Genomic DNA, 22389 nt, shown 5'->3' with positions numbered 1-22389 from the left:
ACGTGTGATGGCTTTGGACGCTGCATCGAGTGACGCTGGGCATTGGTAGGTAGGACAGTCTTGAAATATTTCACAACGGCCCATCTCCTCCTGTTCATCGAGAATTGCGCCATGCACTCCAAACACTGATAATAGAGCCGCCTCCTAGAACAAGATTTGAGGGCCAGCCACGGATTGGCACTGCCTGGGGCGCCCCAGTATTCGATGGAAGTTGCGCGGTGATTGAAAATCTGGCAGGTCTTCAGGAGTACATCTGAATGACCTGTCCCATCTGCACATATTTGACACAGTCTGAAGTGCTCATGATAGGTGTAGGCTCACATAATGAGTGAGCTTTGGGTGTGGACCAAGGGCGCTGTGGTCCAGAGGCACTCCCGTGTTGCATAGAAGAACTCCGGGACTTGAAATAGAGGTGGAACTCGTACCATGCTTCTTGCTCAGCCGACGGGACCTGACAGCTGCCACTAGCCACTGTGGGAAAAGGTGTGGGGGGCGCCTGGCTGGCATGCGATTGGTGGGGCTGTTGGTTGTCTGGGTGAACGTGCGCTTGTTTACTCGCGACGACCACCTTGGATCCCTGCCTCCGCAGCTTCATTCCACGCTCACCCGCAACCCATACGTCTTCCATATTTCGATATCTCAGGCTCATCCTTACCGGCGCCTTGATTCCAAGGTCTCTCAAAGCCCTATTACAGGCAATTCAATCGCACTCGCTCAAAGAATCTGCGTCGAACACGTAAACAACAGGCGCGATGCCTGGGACTTCCGTCTCAGAGCCGCCCTCAGTATCTCTATCCTGTACGCAGAACTGGAACACCATGATCAATTAACCTTCTAACCGGTGCTAGTTGCCAACAACTTCTGGGGCAAGGATGACGCTGGCGTCGGTCCACTGCTTGAGCGACTCCACAACGCAAAAGTCACCGGCGACGAATTGAAGTCTTTCTACACCGGTAAACTTCCCGTTCTAATGATCGAATGTCTTGCACTAACACACGGATAGCTCGCGCAGCTATCGAAGATGAATACGCACGAAAGCTTCTCAATCTCTCCCGAAAGCCCCTCGGCTCCTCCGAAGCTGGCACCCTCCGCATGTCCCTCGATATTGTCCGAGGCGAAGTCGAATCTATGGGCAAGTCCCACCAGAATATTGCGGGACAAATGAAGAGCGAGTTGGAAGAGCCGCTGGCTGCCTTCGCTGGTGGAATGAAGGAGCGGCGGAAGATTGTACAGTCTGGGATCGAAAAGCTGCTCAAGACCAAGACACAGCAGACGATGGCGGTTAACAAGGCGCGTGACCGCTACGAACAGGATTGCCTGAAGATTAAAGGGTTTCTCGCCCAAGCACACATGGTCATGGGCCAGGAGGAACGGAAGAACAAGGCGAAGTTGGAGAAGACTCAGATCCAGCTATCCAGTACCAGCGCTGATTACGAAGCCGCTGTCAAAGTACTGGAGGAAACTACCGGGAGATGGAATCGGGACTGGAAGGCTGGGTGTGACGTGAGTACGCCGGCTTGTGTTTCATTGCTAGATTGTTGCTAATAATTTGCCAGAAATTCCAAGACCTCGAAGAGGAACGCATAGACTTCATGAAGGCTAGTCTATGGACTTTTGCAAATATCGCATCGACTGTTTGCGTCAGCGATGACGCCGTAAGTCTCACTATCTAGCTGGTAAGATACAGTTCTAATTGATGTGCTAGTCATGCGAGAGAATTCGATTGTCACTCGAAGACTGTGATGTCGAAAAGGATATCATGGGCTTCATCAAAGATGCTGGAACTGGCCAAGAGATACCTGATCCGCCTAAATTTATCAACTTCTGCAGGGGAGATGTCAACGACAATTCGTCAGAGACTTCAGATGACGGTAATTACTCCGTGGCACAATTCCAGCGGACCATGAATCCAGCATTCCGGACCTCATCGCCTCAACCATCCGTCTTCGAATCTCACCACGATCCAAGCAACCCACTGGCCAAAGAGCTGGGCCTGAAAGACCCCCAGGCGGTCCCAAATCCTGAGCCATTAAAGCCCCAGCAGCCTCAAAATCCCCCGTCATCACGGGGAATCCAACCAGAGCCCCGATTGATCCATGCCCAGCAACAGGCACGCCAGCAGTACCAGCAGAGCCAGTATGGAGATGGTCCAAAGGTGCCTCACAACGAATTCCCAATGGACGGGATGACGCAGTTCTGTCGGCCTGGTGCTCCATCCGAACGAGGGAATCCTGGCCCCGAACGAGGCAATCCTAGTCTCGAGCGAGGCAATCCTAGTCCCGAACGAGGCAATCCTAGTCCCGTACGGCCGTCGAGCAGAGATTCGCATAGCGATTATTCTGGTGGCTCAAATTTCTCCAATATCGACCTCCCCAGTGGATCGAACTCCCCAGGGAAACCTATGGCACCCATTGCACAGCCACTAGATGATAGGCAAGTCCAGAAAAAGAAGAGTGGTTTCTTCCAAGGTCATAGCCCGTTCCGTAGGAGGAGCAAACATGAGAAGGAACCGGCCCAGGCAGCTGTCATAACTCCAAGCAGCCGTAACACATGGGCACCATCTTCCAGGAGAAGCAACAACGAAAACATCAGTCCCACTCGTCAACAAGGCTATGGTCAAGGTGCGCGTGGGATCCTTGGAGGAGAAGGACGGTCAGCAAGCCCTGAGCCAGTCGACCCTCGCGCAAACTTTCAGCTAAACATTGGGAATAACGTGTTTGATGTTGCATCCCCCGACAAACGAAAACAGCAGCAACAAGCTCAAAGTAATGAACCAGAAGAGCTTGACCCTATTGCCCAGGCCCTGGCAGAGCTGAAGGGCGTCACAAAGCAAACATCTGTTCGCATGTCAGCAGATCGATACCACGGTCTTGCCACGCCCGCACCTCCAGGAACGCCAGGAAACGCCAACACGCCAGTTGGAGGAATCCCTACTCCACTCGTAAATAGCGCAGTGAGTGCAGCACAGCGCGGTACGCCTCCACCGTCCTACGAACAGCCGCCCATGTCTCGTCTTGGAGCACCACAGCCTGCCCACACGGCCCGCCAGATGCAGCAAACAACTCAGAGATACATCGACCAAAAGACAAGCATGTACAACACAGGAGCAAACCAACGCAACTCAAGCTCCAACCAGAAGTCAAGTTCTCGTTCAACCACACGCGCCAGTGCAGGACAAGGCCAAGAAGTCGTTCGAGCTCCTTCTCCCGGTCCTCCACGAGCAACTAGCCCTCGTCCAGGACTCTATCAAACACCATCTGCGCAAGCACCCCAGACCTTCCGTGCTCCCTCGCCGAATCCCTACGCTGCGTCTAACGCCGGCGGCCGGCCTCGAGCACAATCTTCCAGCCCGATCAAGCAATACAGCCGCGACTCCTACACTCGTGGCAGCTCACCAGGCCAAGCTCCCGTTCCTCGCGCCGTCTCCCCCAATCCAGCGTACGGCGGTGGTCGTCAAATCCCCGCATCCCGCGACTCTTATACTCGTGGCGGCTCGCCAGCCCAGGCGCCCGCCCCTCGCGCCGTCTCTCCCAGTCCTGCGTACAGCAGTGGTCGCCAAGCGCCTGTTCCTCGTGCAGTCTCTCCCAATCCAGCATACAGCAGTAGCCGTCAGACTCCCTCATCCCGTCCCGCATCCCGCGCCGTGAGCCCAGCACCACAGTTCCGTCAATCATATGATCGTCCCAGCAGCTCACGAGGCAGCGACATGGCACTACAGCTTGCCCCGGGCCCTGGCAGTGAGAGAGGCGAGGGAAGCGTGTACGGCGGTAGCCAGCGTAGCCGTGGAGGCGGAGGCAATCCCAGGCCGCAGAGCGCGTACTATGCTCCTAGCGAAGCTGGATACAGCAGCGCTGGAGGTGGCGGCGGTGGCGGCGGTGGCGGCGGTGGCGGCGGTGGCGGCGGTGGCGGCGGTGCAGGTGCTGGCCAGCTCAGCACCAGAGTTCGAAGCCAGAGCGTTGCAGAACCGAGGCAGTATACTAAGGAAGGTCGTATGATCATGCATTATGGTGAGTGCTTTCCCTTTTCCTCTCGCCTTCTTATTTAGAGTCGGACTAACTTCTCCTCAGCTCGCGCTATGTACATGTACCAAGCCCAAATCCCCGAGGAGCTCAGCTTCTCTAAAGGCGACATCCTCGCCGTGTTGCGCCTGCAGGACGACGGGTGGTGGGAGGCGCAGGTTGTCGGGAAGAATGGCAGGCCGGGCCTTGTGCCTAGCAATTATCTACAGAACTGTTGAGCGGGATTGATTGTCGAGTGTCTGCTTGTATGCAGAAGGTGTGTTTGATAGCGTTCTGCAAATTTGCTCAAGGTTTGTGTGGGTTTTTGGGCTACAGCATACGTGCTGGATAGCCTGAGTATGTGCGGCCGAGTTTGTGAGAGGTGTTTGGGGTTTGGGTTGATTTTGTTGCTTGGGTTGATGATGTTGCTGATGAGGATGGAGAGGGGGTGTAGTATATGGCAATGATAAATTGTGTATGAAACGAATCTCTTTCGAAATCTTGTATTGGATTGGATGTGAGTTGAGACTGGTTACTTTTAGAGAACTTGATGACTGTTTGCGGTGAAGAAGGTGGCGTCTTGCAGTCATGGCAATCAAATTGAAAATCATAGTGAGGGATTCACTTATCATGAAGGCGTCACGCATGAAGAAGATATGAGAGCAGTAGAGTTTAATGTTCCATTTTATATCTTTTAAGGGATACTCATCCACCTGGACAACTAGTTGTCATTGTCCCACAAAATTTGAGCCATCTATCGACTTGAATCCCTTCTTCTCCGGTTTCGAGTAGAAGCTGACTGCAGTTCAAACCTAAATCCCTCTGGAGAGGAGAGAAAAGAGGTCAGAAACCAAAGATCTCTCAACCCAAATCTGGATGTTAATCCAAGCCACAGCAGTATCCGGATAGTCCACCGTCATATCCGAATGTCAAGTTGTCTTCACTGAAATCTCGCAGTTTGGTCTCTTGGTCCATACAGCGTTACGAAGCATGGCCCCGCACAGCTAGCTACCCATGCGACGAGCAATGCGTTCATCCCTCACATTCTCTCTCTTTCACCTTTCGGAGTCACCCTCGACCACGACAAGATGAGCCCCGCCGACACGGATATGGAGGACTCCAACCACGCCGGCGACATCAGCGATGACACCTCGAAGAAGAAGAAAACACAACCTAGAGATCGTCTCGGCGATTCTGACGACATCATCAGCGACTACGGCAGTGAAGACTCCGAAACCGCAGGCGATGGCGAAGCACCCGTCAAATACGTCAAGGACTGCGCCCTCCTCCCAGACACCACTCCTCTAGACTGGCCGCACATCTTAGATTTAGACCAGGAATTCGGGACAAACGAACCCGAGTTCCGCGTCAGTGATCTCCGCCTCGCCGATGGCGTGGTGACGGTACTCTGGAACTATGACCCGGAAGCACTGAAGCAGTTCTTGGATCCGAAGATCAAGATCTTTGAGTTCGTTCGACTGCTCCCCGTGGGCTCTACCTCGTTTAGCAGCGTCATCCATCGGAAGGGCAGTTATGTTCGCGTAAGTAGAGCTTCTAGAACTTCCTGTCATAACTTTGACTGACTAAAATTTCATAGGCGGGATGGTTTGAGCGTATCAATCAGAGAATACTATCGGGAAATTGTCACGTATGGGAGACGCGAGCCGAAGCCTTGATCAGCTTGTCCGGAGCCTAGAAGTCTACCTTTGGCGCCTATTGCGCTGAGAGCTATGGACGCTGGGGCGAGATGCGCAACATCAACGACGGCTACCCAGCTGAAGGACAAGTAGTAACCGGAAGGGCCCTGGAGAGATGGCTCATCAAGATTGGTAGAGCGGTGAATTTGACGAAGTGAAATGATTGACTCGAGTCTTGACATTTCACTCATGTAGAAGCCCACGTGTTGTTAGCATCACTCACGAAGCAGACTCAATGCCCCACCATAGATGTGTGTACAGCTTCTTGCCATTGCCATGGGTCCTTTGGTATACTATCATGGATCCGAACAGGACAGCGGTTCATCCTTTTGCATAACCCCAAAACTCGTTGAACACCTCAAACGGCGCCATACCTAGCTAGGTACTCAGACCAGATCAACCCAACCCGTCTCCATATTGTTGTACCTGAAGGCAATCGTGACCTCCGCGGTGGGAGCCCACACTCTCTGCGAGATCATCGTAGAAGCCAGCTGGCTACCAATAGCGCGACCCTCCTCCTCGTCTTCCACAGTCCTGTCGTGTGTGTGACGCTTAGGGATTCCTACCATGTGCAACCCCTTGGTTCCTTTGCCCCACCAAGCCCCTAGGCTATGGCAAGACACCCTCCCCAGAATATACTCCCAAGCGCCAGAGTAGTTGATTCTCGCCTCCGCCAGATTCTTCCAGTCATGCCATCCACCCCCCTGATATCCCTGGTCGGTCTTGTACCGGGTCCTGTACATACCAGCCTAAAAACCCTTTTCTTAGCAAGGACGAAACGCGGGAGCCCGTATGAGGTCTCTATCATTTACCTTGACCATGTTGAGGTTGCGAATGATCGCATAGTTGAACTGCTCACTATCCTTCAAATACTTGACGGTAAACTCGAGCCTGCTGTACTTGGGATCGAGGAAGATCTCGAGGGCTTTCGAATTATAGTTCCAGAGCACCGTCGCAATACCGTCGGCCAGGCTGAGCTTGATGTTGTCCGAGTCGGAGGCCTCCACAATGTGAGCATGGTGCGGAGAATTAGTTGCCGGTAGGTGCGGATGAGCGTCGATGCGCTTGAAGGGGTACAGCTCGTGGCTGATCTTGGGGGACTTGGCTGGTGTGGTGATGATCTCTGTCTCATTGCTCTCCTCGCTCTCATCGCTCTCATATTCAGAGTCAGTGCCGCGGACATCGTCGCCGGATTTGGCTATCTTTGACGGAAGCATGCTCTCTGAGGTCTCGGCTTTCCGCTTCATGCCTGCGGTCTGCTCGTTGTTGTCGGTGGAAGCCATGGTGGCGGTGATATGAAAGTGTGACGACAGTGACGGAAACTGTGGCAACGTCTGAAGATATGGCAGATGGATGACTCAGCAGTCAGAGCAGCCTGCTGGAAGTGTAGTCCGGTGAGGAAGTGAAATGTCGCGTAGACAAACGGCCGGCCCAGCCTCCTCACTTTTTCATCTCTTCCGCCATCTTTCTTCCTCTCCACTCCAACAACCTCCCCCTATCTTACACCAACCTTTCTTGCGCTGGACGCTCTCTCAATCTTCATTTCATTTCATTTCATTCCCTAGAACTCTTTCGCGCCGGACGCCCCAAAATCATCACCCGCAAAACGCTGCGCGTTACCAGAGTGAAACTCCAGAATGGCCGGTCCACCACCTCGCATTAAGGGAGAAGCCTATGGATGGCTGATGCTCGCCATGTAAGTTGGTCTCTGCCTTTGGCAATATGTCAGAGCAATGCTAACACTGCATAGGATGAAGAGCCCGTCGATCGAGGTTGTCGTCGGTCCAGACACTGGCGATTCCACGAACAGCTGACATATCCAAAGCTATCTCCTTTGCTCCAATGCGAAGTTCTTCGAGAAAGCCCTCGACCCCGTTCATGGATTCAAAGAAGCGACCGAGAAACGAGTTCACCTGCCTAACGTCGACGACATCATCTTCGGTCATTTCGTCAACTTCATGTACACTGGTAATTATGCTCTGGCCGAGGCTGAAGAGGGGACTGGTGTCAGCACTCATGCCAAGATCTGGGTTCTTGCGGACATGCTCGTTGCGCCCCGTCTTCAAAATCTCGCCATGGCCAGGCTCTTCGCTGAAAACATCTCGGAACCCGAGCATCCAGAACGATCGAAACTACTCTACGTCATCGACCTTCGCATCATGCATTTCCTTTACTCCAATACCACTGAAGAATCCAAGCTGCGACGTTTCTTCGAAGATGCTGTCATCACTCATTGGGATAACCCTGGCATGATCGAATTCGAGGATGGCGAGGACACTGAGGATGCTTGGGATGAGCTGCTGGATGAGAACCCAATCTTTCGGAAGGCGCTCCTGTTTGATCTTACTCGTCCTCGCGCGGCCCGCAAGCGAATTCTTCGAGCTATGGAGGCTTACTTTGTTGGTGCTTCTTGGGCTCATGTTCACGAGAAGAAGAGAAAGTTTGATGAGCTCGACTAAGGGGAGATTCCCTCGATCGCTGCCTTGTGGACTGGAATGCTGAAGTTGGAATTGTTGCTGTTCGGAATGATGGATGACTACTAGGATTGGCTTTCCCGTCATGTCTCTGGATTTCTTTTGTACTCAGCGGAAATGCTTGGAAATGGATGGTGATGAAGTACGATCCTTCAAAATGAAATACCTTTCATAACCTACATGAACGTGCCTGTCTTTCCCCATGAACGTATCTTCGCCGTCAACTTTTCACACCGCGAGACCAGACATGCACCCCATTGACTTTGACATCACCTCTTAGATTTTCATGTCGATGTGAGGGCAGCCCAAAATCGTCACCATGCGGAAACAGAGCTGTGAAATCGCACCTTGTGATATACACCCTGCGGTCTTTGACATCTGGACTAGACCTTGGGTCCGGATGTGGGCTACCTCAAGCGGCGTTACAACCCGGGAAAAGAGCCATAAATTTGCACCCTCTGATCTACGTCTTGTGGCCCTTAGATCGTCGCTTGAGCTCGAGTATGGTCATTAAGGACTTCAAGCGGCGTCGCGTACCTAGAAAAGAGCTGCGAACTCACGCCTCCTGATTCAAGCCTTGCAATTTTTGACATCGCGACTCGATCTCGCCTTCGTACGTGAGGTACCTCAGACGGTGGCGCGTACCTATTAAAGCACTCTAGTTGGACACCGTGCAATTTGCGTCGTGCAGATTTTGACACACAAGCAGAATCAGCATCCGAACTCAAAGCGCCTCAAGCAGTGTCACATACCTAGCAAAGTACTCCGAATTCACAGCGTTCAATTTACACCCGGCGAACTTTAACATCGCCTCTTAATTTCAAATCAGTACACGAAGAACCTCAAACGGCGTCACGTACCAAGAAAATTACCATAATCTCACAGCCCAATTCACGTTTCTTGAACATTAACGTTGTCTCCTAGCTTTCCATTCGCACTTGAGGGACCTCAAACAACGGCGTGAACGTAAAAAAGTACCAAGGTTTCGTGAAGTCTGATTCGCGTCTTGTAAAATTTGACATCAGCCTCCGATTTCGCATGCATATGTAGAGCACTTCAGACAGCGGCACGTACCTGGGAAACCACTACAATTCGAGAGCGTCCAATTCCCACCCTGCGGACTTTGACATCCTCACCAGGAAATCATTCCGTACCTAAAGGACCCTATACAATGGCATGTTCGTGGAAAACTACTACGATTTCGTAGCGCCTAATACGCAGATTTCGAAACGGTACATCGTCTGTGAAAATTCTCAGCTCTTGAGGGTACCCTTACGTCGCCGTGTATGTGTAAAACTACTACAACTTCGCAGCATCTAATATGCAGCCTCTGGTGTGTTACATTCTCGTTTAAAATTCCGAGGCCCCGAGGGCCCCTCTTACATCGCCGCGAGCCTGGAAAAGCACGGCGATCCGGGGAGATCGAATATAGGCCTTCGAGAACGTTACATCCTCATTGAAAATTTGAGCCTCTGGGGGAACCCCTTCCAGCGGCGTCTTGCTGGAAAAGTGCCGTAAATTACCGAGTTCTAATATAGACCTTAGAGACCTTTACATCCTTCTTGAAAATTCTAGGGTCCTCGGAGGACTCCTTCCAGCGCCACCTGCCTGGAAAAGTCTCGAGATCCGGGGAAGCCTGGTATACGCCTTGCATACCTTTACATCCTGCTTAAACTCCGCTGAGCCCCTAGGGGCCCCTCAAACGCCGCTATCGTGTTGGAAAAGTACCGCGATTTGACGAAGTCTGATATAGAGCTTCCGAAATGTTACATCTTCCCTAGTTCCCACTCGGCGCTTAAGAGCGCTCCTGACGTTGCCAACGTACCGAAAAAGTGTTGCTATTTCGTAGTCTCTGATTATAGGCCATCCAGAACGTGACATTGTTGTCGCTTTCTGCAGAACCATTAGGGGCACCTCAGACGGCGTCATCCTGCCAGAAAAGCGCTTGATATCGCTGCTAGAGACATGAAAAAATTTGCACGAGAGGAATTGAGACTTCTTTTGAGTAGTTTTGGATGATATTTTACCCACCTGGAGCTATTCTGCACCTCTTTCTAGACTGAAAAATGGAACGACGAAGAGGAAGATTTGAAGAGGAAGAAACGTGACACGACGATACTTTGTAAATTTCACCTACCCACTTCGGGTTAAATAAACCAACCTTTCCACAACTACCCACAAAAGCACCGAGAGCGTAGTTGTTAACCTACCTAAAAGAAAACAAACATAAGCGACCAACAGTCGCCCCACCGCGTCCCTAGAAGAAGCAACAAAGCTCCCAAAACCCCTAAAACGGCCCCATCGCGTTATAAAAACACCCAAAAGCACCGAAAGTCTCGCCATTAAACTACCCAGAAAGACCGACATTACCAACCAAGGGGGTCGCCACATCGAGTCCTTCAATCTCCTAAAAGTCCCCAAAACGCCTAAAATCCGGTCATTACCCCCCCTCCCCGTGACTCCGCACTGCCCTCTCCATCCACTCCGCCTCCAGCTTCAAGCAACACTTCCAACACACCTCCTGCCGGCACGCCCGCAGCTCACACTGCCAGACCCTCCCCCCGACATTCCTCCCGCAAGCGTCGCACCCCACCGGCACCTCACACCCCACGCGTACCCCTCTCGCGTCCCAAAAGCTCACAGGAACGTCGTTAATGCTGCTGCCAGGGGGCAGACTCGCGAGCCTAATTTCGCGGAACAGGTGCCCGGAGACGATGCAGTGGTGCTTCGGATACGTGAATAATGAGCCTTTATCCTCAACATTGCACACTTGACACGGAAGGGTGGGGCGTTTACCTGGACGCTTTGTCGCCTCATTGCCGTTGTTCACGTTGCGTCGACGCCGAGGGGACGCCGGGCCGCCTCCACGCTGAGGGTCAATTGCGGACACTTGCGCCTCGATTCGGTACCCGTGGTCTGCCCTTGTCAGATCATCCAGCAGGCCGCGTTCGAGGTTCTGCAGCGGGCTTGCGACGCTGAGGGGGGCCGATTTGGGCTTTCGTTGGAGGAAGTTCGCGATGTTGTAGCCCACTCGTCGCGACGGAACGTCCACGATTTGCGGCATTGTTGCGGGTTTCGTGTAAAGCACGGCTCGCTGGCCGCCGATGCCGGACTCCAGAACATCGGTGTCGTATTCGCTGATTGCGGGGTCAGCTGGCTTCTTGAGGGGAGTCTGGGAGGCGCGATACTCAGCCGAATCCGGCTCGTCTTCCTCTCGGATCGGGGGCAGTATAGCGCGCATTCTCTGTCGGATCTTGATTCGCGTGCCGCGGACTCTGGAGGCTCGGACGGCCCTCAGAAGCCCGATGAGAACCTGTTTGTTCAGTACTGCCTCAATAATGCGTTGAGGGACACTTACGCAGTGGGAAGCTTCGCCAGAGCCGCTCCGTTCCTCGCCACGAAGGTTCTCCATCGCCTTCACCCTCTTCAAGGTAGGTAGATTCGGAGCCTTATCCTTGTCCTTCTGCCCAGCTCTATTCTCTTTCAAGTCCTCCTTCGCACCGCGAGCCAACCGCCCACCAGACCCAGTATCAGACCCAGACCCAACCGCAGAACCGCCAGCGCCAGAAACAGATTGTGCTTGTGTGCGTGTAGTGTCGCGCTCCGTATACGTACCTCGAGATAGAGCCTGTGCAGCTTTCAAATCGCTGATATCTCCGCGCCTGCGAAGCCCTCCACGAGCCACCGGCTTCAACGGATCCCTGGTCTTGTGCGAGTCCCACAGTGCCAGCGAGCGCATCTGCGGAATCGGCAGAGCTGGCGCGATCGATTGGCTGAGAGTCGGGCCTGACAGGTCAGAGCCAGAGCTTGATGTATCCGATCGAGGGCCGTCGTCCTGCCACCATGGTCGCGGGAAGGGCCAGGTTAGCGAAGGACTGTGTTTCACATCGGACATTGCGGCGGTCAAGGAGGAGCAGTGTGCGTGTGTGTTATATGACGTGGCGATAAGAGGTGCGTGCGAGGCGTGAAGATCGATGCGCGACGGTCGAAGCGTGGTGGTCGTTGTGATGAGCGTGTGAGCGCGCTGACGGAAGGACGACAATGGACGGCTCGAGACTTGTGACGCACACAAGAGTGAAGGGGACAGCACGCTCGACAAGCAATGGGCGCTCTCGCGCGTGGAAAGCGGTGTGTTGTACTCGATCGTGCGTGAAGGTAGGGCTCGAACGGTGGTGTAAAGGGTAGGAGGTGGAGGAGCGTTGGACGATTTAAGAGGTTGAGCGAGCAGGAGTGAGGTGAAGTAGCTCGCTTCGACGCGTCACACTCAGGTCCTGTGAAGAAAATTGGACGATTGAGGGATGGAAATGAGAAGGTCGTCGCGTTCACATGAGAGCAGGTGGCTAGAGACCTTGTTGAGGTTCGAACTAGAGCACCCGCTTCTTCACCAAGTTGTGCAGTAGGAAAAGTGATGATACGAGGCGATGATTGAGCTATACGAACCATCTTACATTCAATTGCGCTTGGGGTATTTCAATCATAAAAACCGACTCATCATGCGCTGGACACCTTCGCAATGCCTCTGAAAACGTCCCAATATCCCCGTGACACTTGGGCGCCTTGGAGCAAATAAGAAAACTATATCATCGCTGTGTATGCAAACCTTGAAATATCGACACTAATATAATCTACCGCTATGATAAACCAAAAGCAAACCTCAAGGCCGATCTTACGAAAAGCTCAACCGCGCAACTTGTTCCACCCGTCCACTGCCGCTTCTCTTGCGGCCTTCGCTCGGTGACGTTGGAGATGCCAGCTCTAGAGAACGACGAAGACCTAGGCCAGCTGTGTTACCGAGACTTTGAGAGCTGTCAGGGCTCTTCGGCAGGCGAGGGGTGTGCATTGATTCGAGTGAGTCAGGTTCGCGAGGAGATGCAGAAACCTTGCGTGGAGAAACACCAAGCCCTCGATGACCCTCCATAGGTGGCGGTGACCTCGTCAAGAAGTCCGCAATCTCTGCCTGACTAGTTCCAGAAGTAGAAGCTGCGTCACTCTCTTCGTCGCTGGCCTGACTGGAAGTTCGTCTGTGGCTCTTTGGCGGCTGTCGTTGTAGGAATTTCTGGATGGCGTTTCGGTCGTCACCTTCGTCATCGTCGTCCTCGTCCGATGTACCGTCGAAATACGAATCGTCCCACACTGTTGAGTCTCTGCTTTTGAGACTCCGATTAGACGCACTGTGGGCATATCCACCTGCACCATCCATAGAGCCCTTAAGCGGTGCTAATTCATCGGCCACCTCCCTCATTTCGCTGACCGTCCGTTTAGCTGGGGGATACAGGTCACTCTGGCCTTTGACTTCTTCACCGTCTTCTTTCACAGGCTTGTCGACACCATTCGCTCGGTCAACTGCAGGCTCATTCTCATCGCGGGTGGTTGCAGCGTAGGTATCTGCGAAATGCGTATCACAAAGGTGTTTGACAACAGGCCAGCCATATGCGTTGGCGAACATACGCCGGACAATGATGTTGTTATGTGCATCTGGCTCAAGTCGGACGAGGACTTTGCGCCATGATAAGTCCTTGTGATACGCTCTGGCAATCTTTTCTTCGACGCGCATACCACCAGAGTCGTCTTGACTCTGCTCACTGCTGCCGGAAGCGAAGCTCCCCTGCTCGCTGGAGAACGACCTAGTCAATCGACTAGGGCGTTTCACTGGCGGAGGAGGAATATCCTCTGGGTGGTAGACTCTGTCGTGAAATATAGTCCGAGAGCGCGAAGCAGGATCGATGATCCAAGAAGTGGGAGGCACTGGCGGACTCAGAAGGTCACCGGCGGATTCGAAGATTGTAGTCTTCGGTGGCGCACGGAGATCCATAGGATTGTTTAGAATGGAGTCGCCCCTTGTGGCACCAGGTCTCTTGCTCTGCTGCTGGCTGGTGGTGTTGTTGGCTGGTTCCGATACGGTCTCAGAAGACGGTCCGCTACTGAACCCTTCACCCTCTCCGATTGCCACGGTCTGACTTCTTCGGAACATCTTGCGGTCTTTACTAGTGTGAGCTGCTGACGGACGGAGAAAATTGAGAAATGTTGATAGAGTATTTGTGGATTGTGGGACGTCTTTAGAGCTCGTTGCGAGTTCGGTTGGAGCATGTTTCTTTCCATCCAAGAACTGATGCGCCTCGGGTTCAGCCATGGTGTTTTGACTTGCATTGTCCTCGTTAGTGACGTCTACACCAGGCTGAGGGACCACGTCATCACGCCCGGAAGGTGATTCCAGTCCATCATCGTCATCATCCGAGAAGCCAACTCTGGATGGATTAGGTGAGGACGTGTTTTGCCCTGTCAGTTGGCCCCATCCCCAGCCTGCAACTGTGCCTATCAGTCCATTGTCCCTCCTAGCTTTATCAACCTTCCCGAGGCCTCTCCAGTCTAGGAAAAGCAAGCAGCTAGTTCGCAACGGGACAATGCCATCATTGACCACATTGGAATAGAGTGTCCTGTTGCGGAACATTCGTAGGACATGATGGGCCGGTCCCGTGGGCAAGATCCGGAGAAGAGGTTTAGAGCCTGGATCGGGTTGGCGCTGCTCTTTCTGAGCAGAGCTTCCAAGCCCACTGATCATGGCAGTCCAGCCACTGCGTGCAATTGTGGGTGCTCTCCAGGTCAAGCCGAGATCTTGACCTGTCCTGCCAACAAGACCAAAATCAAGAGCGAACTTGATATACATGGGGTTCTCGTTACTCAGGCCGAGGTATGGGGATGCTAACGAGATGAAGTTCACCGGTTCTATAACCTCGAAGAACGTTGGAGAGTGTTTGTGGATGTATGCAATGGCGTATGTCTGAACAAGTCCTCCCAGAGAGTGGCCAACGAAGCTGATGCTAGTATATCTGTACGCACGATCCTCAACTGGGCTCTCTACACGCAAGATACTGCTACCAGCGTGTGCTGGGACACCTTCGTCGGGGTCGGCCTTCGTAGTGGAGAATGTGTTTGAGAGTTTCTTTCCCGTAGACGTCTTGACGGGCAAGAAAGGCTGGTCTGGGTATGTGAGTTCAAGGACATATTTCGCAAGGCGCTTCCCGAGATATTGAATGCCTCGCTCTGTGCGGATAGCATTGCCATGGAACCCTCTAACGACAACCTCTTCATCATCACTATCTTCTTCTTCTTCCATGTCTTCCTGGCCACCTGACAATGGTGCTGTAGATGCTTCTGCATTTCCTTGATTGCTGTCCGATTTGTCCGCGTCTGGTGACTCGGAATTGGTAGACGACCTCTTCGCTCTACTGGCGCTAGACTTCCTTCGTTTGATCTTGCCTTCTCTGGCTTCCTTGGCAGAGGCATCAATGCTCTCCTTGAGATACAGCATGTCGGCGCCGGTGTTGCTATGCAAGCCATGAGTGATGATGACAAGATGAATTTTCTTCCGCTTCTGTGTGTTAGAGCGACGCTCCGGTCCTCCAGGGTATCCAGAATGTTCCCGCGAGCTTCCTGACTGCTGGTTATCGTCATCATCATCGTCAGCCCACACGGGTAGCTGAGGTTTGTTCCATAAGGCCTCCGTATCTTCCACAACCAGCTTCACCGCCTTCGAGTATACGCCCTTTGGTTGGGCCGAATGATGCTTATTGTGTTTCCGCTTCGCCGCCTGCTGGTGGTCCTTAACGTGGCCCGGAGCGCCATGGTTGTTTCCCGTTACTGCCGAAAAGCCTAAATCTAGCGACCTTTCATCCCTGGCCACAAGAAGTTCGTAATTCACAGACGCAGAAGTTGAGAAAAGTATTTGTGAGGCTATCTCGATGATCCATGTTGCGCTTTTGGGTTCCCCGTCTGCGGTCCGCTTCAGATTTGTTTTTCCGCTGACCTCACGGATGTCTTCGGGCAGGGTGAGCGTCGCACTCCACGATCCACCAGCCTTCAAGTTCGGCTCAAACTCCGGTATGCCCTCCTTTTTGGGGGATTCGACTTTACGATTTGGGTTGAAGGTAGAGGGATATGTTGCGACATGGATAGTGTAGGGGCCATGGAGGTATGCAGCGCGGAGGGGTATAGCGGAACTGTTCTTGATTTTTACATGGAGATGGGTGGGAGAAGGAAGGATGCGATCCTCGGAGGGGGTATATGTAAGAGAATAGCTAAAGCCATGGTTAAGTTAACCTCAGTGACATGGGAGCATTCCGTGATGCTTACCGAATGACCTCCCCAACTTTCACACTTCCGATCTGGTGAACAAGCAGCATCCTACGTGCTTGCTCCTCAGCGGCCAACTGTTCCCTCTTCGACGAGTTTAGCAAGAAAAAGGACGGCGGAGAATTCTCGCAGCCCTTGTCGGGGAGTTGGGCGAGTCCGTAGGAGCGCGCGGTGAGCAACATGAATGCCCAGCTACTAGTGCGTTCGGTAGTTGACGGATGCTGTTTCTACCAGACTTCGCGCATGGCAGCGGCCTTCAACATCTATCGCCGTTCGTAGAGCGGTGGGATAGCAAGGAGAGACGTGTGAGGTGTAGTAGGAGGCAAGCTGCGCTGTCAAGTGCTATCAACGCGACGACAACTCACGGAATCACTCCATCCAAACAAAGCTTGGCTGGCATCATCGTGCGCGTGCCTACTTCTGGTAAACTCTTCACGCGACCTTGTAGCTTAATATTCTTAGCTGTAAGGCAGGTACAAGGCGCCTGAAAGCTTCCCTCCACCGACGTCGGAATGAAGCACTATACTTCGAGCTTCATTAATGCACAGAAGCACAACCTTATTATGCCGGCGAATGCGGAGGTTATGCAGAGAAAGGACGAGTCACGTGCCCCAACATTGCTACACCATTTACCTATATCGAGACACATAGATCTAGGAGCTGGCCAAGACACAAGCGCGTACTACTTAGGTTGCCCGACGGAGAAAACGGTAAGGTACAAGCTAGTTGTTCTATAGTGGTAGCGAGCATAGCCTGGATTGATTTTGTACATACATACTTTACTATTGTCTGAGACTTCGAGAATTGAGCCATTACAGTGAAAGAGCAACTATGTTGTTTTTGTACACACCATCCGTAGTTAAGCTGAAGCGACTATCAATTCGACTCGAAGAAATTTTCCCGCTAAGATGTTTCCTGCAGGAGTGATTTTATCTTGCCATGATGAAATCCTGCAGGGCCTCGGATGCTCGCCGCAAAGTGGTGGCTGGTGGGGGGCTGGCGATACCAACCTCCAACCACCCCTTCACAACTCTTCCCCCAATTCCATCTGAGGCACCTCTGTGCAGATTCAGCTTCTTCAAACATCTTCACTTCACACTACACATTCGTTCCAACTCATTCGCGCCGCTACCCATACGCCGACGCGCCCGCGCATCCATAGTCGAAGTTGCGTCACTCGCTCCACATCACCGCATCGTGGCATTCCCGGATTGTTCCATCCGAAACCTCCCATAACTCAAGTCTTGTCGCCTCCATACGAATCGTCCACCTGAATCTCACCTCAGGAACTTGCGACCAACTCTATCCTCAACATCCGGCGCGAACATTCGGCGCAAAGCTCATTGAGTGATACGACAGCGACTACGAATTAACTCTCCGAAGTCTACAGCATCACACCCACATATCGACAGCAATGGCGCGCACGGTCGTAGGATCAGCAGTTGTGGTGCGGGAGCGGTACTACTGGCCCGACGCCCAGCTTAACATTTGGACCATCATCATGTTAGCCACGGCGGGCACGATTCTAGGAATCAACGCGCAATTCATGACGCAGCAAAGCCAGCTACGACAGCCGACACCATGGTACGTACTTTCATTTTCCTCGCACAGCCGTCGCCTTGGTCCGACAGCCACTGACTGATATGCTTGCGTCCAGGGTATTGCCGTATGGTGTCACCGTCGGATCCCTCGCCATTGCCTTCATCCTCATCGAGCTCATTTTGATCATGCAGCAGCGGCTGCTGCCAGGCATCATGATGCTGCTCTCCTTCATCCTGCTGGTCCTGTTCGTCACCGGCATCATTGCGACAGGGATACAATTGTTTGGCGGGCACAACGTGAACAACCTCTGCCAGACGTACGTGAATAATGAGAAGTTCACGGGACCAAGCGGAAATACGTTGGCGTGGTTGCAGCAGAACAGCATATGTACGTCTACCTGTCCTAGAACGAGACTCAGAAGAAAATCAGAAGCTAATGGATATCATAGGTCAAAGCTGGGACGCCGTTTTCGCTTTCTGGATTATCGGGACTGTTTTCCTCATATGGATGATCATTATGGCGAGTCAAGTGAGCCAGAACCAGTATGACTGAGCGCTGTATTCACTTACTCCACTCCTGGTTCGGTCTTTTCGCTATAAATGTGTTTCTTCTTTGTGTTTGTCGGAATGATTGATATGGTACATACGAGCATGGAGCTATATCATCGGGTGGCGTATATGGATTTGGGCACGAGAAGTTCATCTGGTTTGTTTTAGGAGTATGGAGATACCAGAGGGCAGCATGTCTTCAAGCGTGCATTTCAAGGGGTTTGTGGAGAAAAAAGACCTTAGTAGAACCGAAGAACTGTGGTTAATGTCGATAGTTTTGGTGGTTGAAGAATGCACATAATACCATAACTCTCGAGACCATTCAGAACTAACGATGATGCTCCTAACTATGCTCTAAGAAACTCCTCCCTCCATAGTAGAAGAATAAGTAACTGCAAGCAATGCCTCAACATAAGTTACATGAACCAACAACATCCATCAATTACACATCTAATCCCGGCCCCTCTCCCATCCAAACACACCCAGCATGCAACAATTCACAATTCCCATCCGCGAGTCAAATCCCACCTCCGCGTACCCCGGCCCTCACGAAACGCCACCCATCAAGCCAATAAAAGCAGATCCCCCGCACAAACCACACCCTGCTCCCGCCTATCGCCCTTAACCAGCCGGCTGACCGCGCAATTTCGCGAATGCCGACTGCTGACAGGAATCCCATTTCCTGCTTTCTGCTTTCTGCTTTCTGCTTTCCAGCAGATGTGCCCCTGAGCCGCTGAATGCACACCTCAGTGCCACGGTCTGCGAGAGCGAGGCTGCTCGCTGGAGAAGGGTCGCAAGAAAAGCAGCAACCACGACATCAAACGCATACCCAAAGTCTATTAAAAAAAAAAAAAAGGGTTTCAAACACTCCAATGCTCCCCCCCCCTCCCACTAACTAGGAGGTACGGACCCAGCTCCGTCGCCCTCCCAGCATGAACCCCCAGCCCGCATCCCCCCCCCTGCCACCGACGCATAGACTCCTTCTAAATCCCTAACTACCCATTAGCGCCACTCCCTCCTGCACAAAAAATACATTACCATACCACCACCCTCCCCCACGTAAGCAAACGCCGCCTCCAAAACCAGCAAGAGTCCCCGACCACCGCTCACCCAATCAGCACGCCCTGGCACGAAAAAACCTTGGAAAACGCGCGAGGGACGCGCCGAGGCGCGTAAGTGGGAGGAGGGGGCTGGAATGCGAGGGTGGCGGGTTGAGGGGGCAGCTGAGAAGCTGCAGTGCTGAGGGGTTAGAGGCAGGGCAGGGAGGTCAGCGATCAGATGAATGATAGACACTGTTGCTTTTTCGCTCTTGCAGCTGTTTAATTGCACGGCTCAGTCCTCTATGTCTTTTGCTGAGAGGTTGTGAAGAGGATGTCGCACAACCTCCGTTCCATCGCAACACGTGCCGCCCACCACCGGGAGGGGGGCATCACTAAAGCGCCTCCGGCCCTCCGTGGCGTCAGTCGTCATCGAGCCATGATTTTCCGTCGTCGGCTATCTTGATTCATGAATAGATTTAAATTTCTTGATTTCTCGAGCTGAGCCCAGAAGAGCTCGGCTGTGGCCGGCTCGCTACAAACATACGTGCTAGACTAAAAAAAGCCCTATCCCCTGCCCTGGTGTATCTACCTAATTGATCCGTGATCCCGATCTGATCCTCCTTGGCCAGATAGTGCCGCTGCAGAAATACATGTGTGGAACTAGAAAAGGGTGGTCGTGTGGTAATGCGAGATGAGACAATGCGTTGTGCAAGCGGTTGCGGGTGAAGCGCTTCGCTTAAGCAAAACTTGGAAATAGGACAGGGGGGAAGAAGGAGGATGGCAAACAAAAATAGCCGCCCGTGGTATCTGGCTTCAAGCGGAGCCGACTGCATGTGTGTCGGGTATCGGCCTTGAGGGAATTAGATGGAGTGATGAAAGACGGCTCCAGATCGCTGGTAGTGGAGACCAAAAACACCCCAAGAAAAATCGCTGAACCAAGGATGTGAGAACCAAACTCCGGTGCTAGAATATCAAAACAAAAGCCGTCCCAAATGTATTGAAGCAAACGCCGTTGCTATGAGGGTGAAGGACAGCGAGAAGATTACGTGATAGAAAAGGCCGTGCGGGCGTGGATTGCTGGGCTGGCAGCATGATCTGGAAAATCCAGGGTCGTGTCGAAGTCATTAGTCGTTTGTCTCGTAGACTGACGGCAGGGGTAATCGTATGTGGGGTGTCCGCGATGAAAACATGTCCAGTCTGTATGTTGTTCATGAACAGAGCTCTCCGCCAAGATCCATGCCTAGTCCTGTTTCTACTTTTCCGACCCGGGTTCGCTCTACACCAACATTCGGGCTGTTGCCTGTGGGTGGGAGTAGTGTGTCGAAGTTGAGTCGCTTCCGGGCTTCCCGCGCCATAAGGGGGGTCTTTCCAGCGGCAGGAGTTCGGTTCCATGGTTGAGCCATTTGAGCTGGACTGGGAGTCATGTTCAAGAACTCCGCAAAGTTGAGGTTTGCCGAAGGTGTGCTGAGGCCGAAACCTGAGAACGGTGCCCCGCCTCCTCCTGGGGTGGACATCATGGACGACGGTAGTGGTGTCGACTTAGGTGGAGGCGTGGTAGGAGGGTAGACACGGGGTTTGGACGTGCTGGGGTGAGCCGGAGACGGGGAAGTGGCTAGATACATTAGTAGGTTGGCATCTTCTTCGCCTTTCATTTCGTTGCGAGAGGAGGCATTGAAAGCACTATTGCGAAGTCGGGCTGAGCGAGCGACAGCGGGCGGCGGCGTGCGCGGTGCTCGGGGAGGAGAAGACCGCAGAGAGCTTCGGACCTGGAATGATGTGATTGGAAGGTCTTCATCGTCGTCTTCGGAGAGTAGCGAGGGGGAGTCTGGCACGGTTGAGGTTTCCGAGACGAAGGATAGGCTTGGGGCATGCTGGATCCGTCCGAAGTGTGCATGTCTACCGTGGTACACCGGCGAAGATTCGGGCAGTCTATAGGCACTCTTCCACGAGGTAGCAGTTGTGTTTGACGTCCTGACCTTCACGCGGGCATGGTTGCTAGAGGCTGGATATTTGGACAAGTGTCCATGCTTCGGGCGCTTGCTCTGGCTCGAACTGCTCCCAGAGCGGCGGACGTTGTCTGAAAATATCGGGGCCGCAAGAGGGGAGGAGTCGAGGGCGCTATGGGGGTAGAATCGGTCGGAGACTGTGGAGGATGCTGAGGACATAGTCTCATTGCTCGACCCCGGGCGTTTCCGCTTGAGTTCCATCTCAACTCGCGGCTCGAGTGCGTCGAGGCTCAAATCCTCCCAGCCGTGCTTGATCTTCACATTGGCTAAGGCGAGGCGGTTCTGGAGGGCCCGGGTCATCTGCAGACTGAGTATCAGCACCCAATGCTTAGGGGGAGGGGAGGCCGGCCGTTGTACCTTTGAGACTTGGGCTCTCCGCAGAACCTTGCTGGCAACCTCAGCGGGCTGGTCGGCGGAAGCCATAGTCGCAGCAGTCACAGATTCGAAGAGCTGGCTTGGATGCAGAGGCAGAGGTTGCTCGCAAGTGTTTCAGGAGGTTCGGGGTGAGCTGAGGGCGGAGGCATGCGAGGGAGAGCAGCGCTCGGGCACGGCCTCGGTGAAGAACTGGTCGGTCCTGGCGTGGCTGCGGGTAGGGCCCAGGGCTGGTGAATGAGCCGGCGAGGCTAGGCTGGATGAATTGCCGGGGCGGAGTGCTTCTGTCGTGAGCGGCGGCGTTGGCTGCAATCTCTCGCGGGCGCCTGGTGCAAGAAGCTTCCAAGGTTGAGGATTTGCGATTGGGCCGTCTCCAAAGCGACGCCGGGAGCAGGCATTTCAAGGTGGATACGCCGCTAGCCCGCTGCAGCCGGATAGTACGACGGCGGTATTTTACGCCCTTGGCGTGCATAACCTGTGCAGGCTTGCAGTTTAACGGACAGACGCTGGTGCACGGCTCGATTCTGATAGCAGTCACACAGCCTTGCAGTACGATGTGTAGATGATCTGAACTCTTGCGCT

The 22389-nt window shown here is 53.2% G+C and overlaps 9 protein-coding genes across 9 annotated transcripts; 4 read left to right on the top strand and 5 right to left on the bottom strand.

Moving 5' to 3' along the window:
* Window positions 1-752: 752 nt before the first annotated feature.
* BDZ99DRAFT_567955 (uncharacterized protein) lies at window positions 753-4638 on the top strand (the record flags this gene model as incomplete). Its single annotated transcript, XM_033727744.1, has 6 exons — window positions 753-798; window positions 849-953; window positions 1004-1503; window positions 1557-1655; window positions 1706-4007; window positions 4068-4638. The coding sequence occupies 6 exons, from the start codon at window positions 753-755 to the stop codon at window positions 4235-4237; spliced, it is 3222 nt and encodes a 1073-aa protein (XP_033581262.1). The 3' UTR covers window positions 4238-4638.
* Window positions 4639-5086: 448 nt separating this feature from the next.
* BDZ99DRAFT_567954 (uncharacterized protein) lies at window positions 5087-5838 on the top strand (the record flags this gene model as incomplete). The annotated part of the gene is made up of 2 exons (XM_033727743.1): window positions 5087-5539; window positions 5596-5838. 2 exons carry the CDS (start codon window positions 5087-5089, stop codon window positions 5692-5694), a joined length of 552 nt encoding a protein of 183 aa, XP_033581261.1. The 3' UTR covers window positions 5695-5838.
* A 117-nt stretch (window positions 5839-5955) lies between these two features.
* BDZ99DRAFT_495811 (uncharacterized protein) lies at window positions 5956-7051 on the bottom strand. The gene is made up of 2 exons (XM_033723404.1): window positions 6508-7051; window positions 5956-6444 (listed from the first exon to the last, which is right to left on the bottom strand). Exons 1-2 carry the CDS (start codon window positions 6976-6978, stop codon window positions 6082-6084), a joined length of 834 nt encoding a protein of 277 aa, XP_033581260.1. The 5' UTR covers window positions 6979-7051; the 3' UTR covers window positions 5956-6081.
* Window positions 7052-7498: 447 nt separating this feature from the next.
* BDZ99DRAFT_459989 (uncharacterized protein) lies at window positions 7499-8319 on the top strand. Its single transcript, XM_033719282.1, has one exon. It carries the CDS (start codon window positions 7654-7656, stop codon window positions 8152-8154), a length of 501 nt encoding a protein of 166 aa, XP_033581259.1. The 5' UTR covers window positions 7499-7653; the 3' UTR covers window positions 8155-8319.
* Window positions 8320-9664: 1345 nt separating this feature from the next.
* BDZ99DRAFT_234896 (uncharacterized protein) lies at window positions 9665-10222 on the bottom strand. The gene is made up of 4 exons (XM_033713547.1): window positions 10201-10222; window positions 9995-10126; window positions 9826-9924; window positions 9665-9698 (listed from the first exon to the last, which is right to left on the bottom strand). Exons 2-3 carry the CDS (start codon window positions 10096-10098, stop codon window positions 9828-9830), a joined length of 201 nt encoding a protein of 66 aa, XP_033581258.1. The 5' UTR covers window positions 10099-10126; window positions 10201-10222; the 3' UTR covers window positions 9665-9698; window positions 9826-9827.
* A 484-nt stretch (window positions 10223-10706) lies between these two features.
* On the bottom strand, window positions 10707-12449 carry BDZ99DRAFT_234768 (uncharacterized protein). Its single transcript, XM_033713546.1, has 2 exons — window positions 10966-12449; window positions 10707-10894 (listed from the first exon to the last, which is right to left on the bottom strand). Exons 1-2 carry the CDS (start codon window positions 12062-12064, stop codon window positions 10854-10856), a joined length of 1140 nt encoding a protein of 379 aa, XP_033581257.1. The 5' UTR covers window positions 12065-12449; the 3' UTR covers window positions 10707-10853.
* Window positions 12450-12835: 386 nt separating this feature from the next.
* On the bottom strand, window positions 12836-16481 carry BDZ99DRAFT_516900 (DUF676-domain-containing protein; the record flags this gene model as incomplete). Its single annotated transcript, XM_033725112.1, has 2 exons — window positions 12836-16244; window positions 16300-16481. The coding sequence occupies 2 exons, from the start codon at window positions 16479-16481 to the stop codon at window positions 12836-12838; spliced, it is 3591 nt and encodes a 1196-aa protein (XP_033581256.1).
* An 834-nt stretch (window positions 16482-17315) lies between these two features.
* Window positions 17316-18804, top strand: BDZ99DRAFT_495807 (uncharacterized protein). Its single transcript, XM_033723403.1, has 3 exons — window positions 17316-17883; window positions 17957-18228; window positions 18290-18804. The coding sequence occupies exons 1-3, from the start codon at window positions 17714-17716 to the stop codon at window positions 18391-18393; spliced, it is 546 nt and encodes a 181-aa protein (XP_033581255.1). The 5' UTR covers window positions 17316-17713; the 3' UTR covers window positions 18394-18804.
* A 1833-nt stretch (window positions 18805-20637) lies between these two features.
* Window positions 20638-21858, bottom strand: BDZ99DRAFT_473381 (uncharacterized protein; the record flags this gene model as incomplete). Its single annotated transcript, XM_033721825.1, has 2 exons — window positions 20638-21735; window positions 21793-21858. The coding sequence occupies 2 exons, from the start codon at window positions 21856-21858 to the stop codon at window positions 20638-20640; spliced, it is 1164 nt and encodes a 387-aa protein (XP_033581254.1).
* Between the last annotated feature and the right edge of the window lie 531 nt (window positions 21859-22389).

This window comes from Mytilinidion resinicola, assembly GCF_010093595.1.
Source record: "Mytilinidion resinicola strain CBS 304.34 unplaced genomic scaffold BDZ99scaffold_4, whole genome shotgun sequence".
Lineage (NCBI taxonomy): Eukaryota > Fungi > Ascomycota > Dothideomycetes > Mytilinidiales > Mytilinidiaceae > Mytilinidion > Mytilinidion resinicola.
This window is presented reverse-complemented; position numbering and strand designations above follow the sequence as displayed.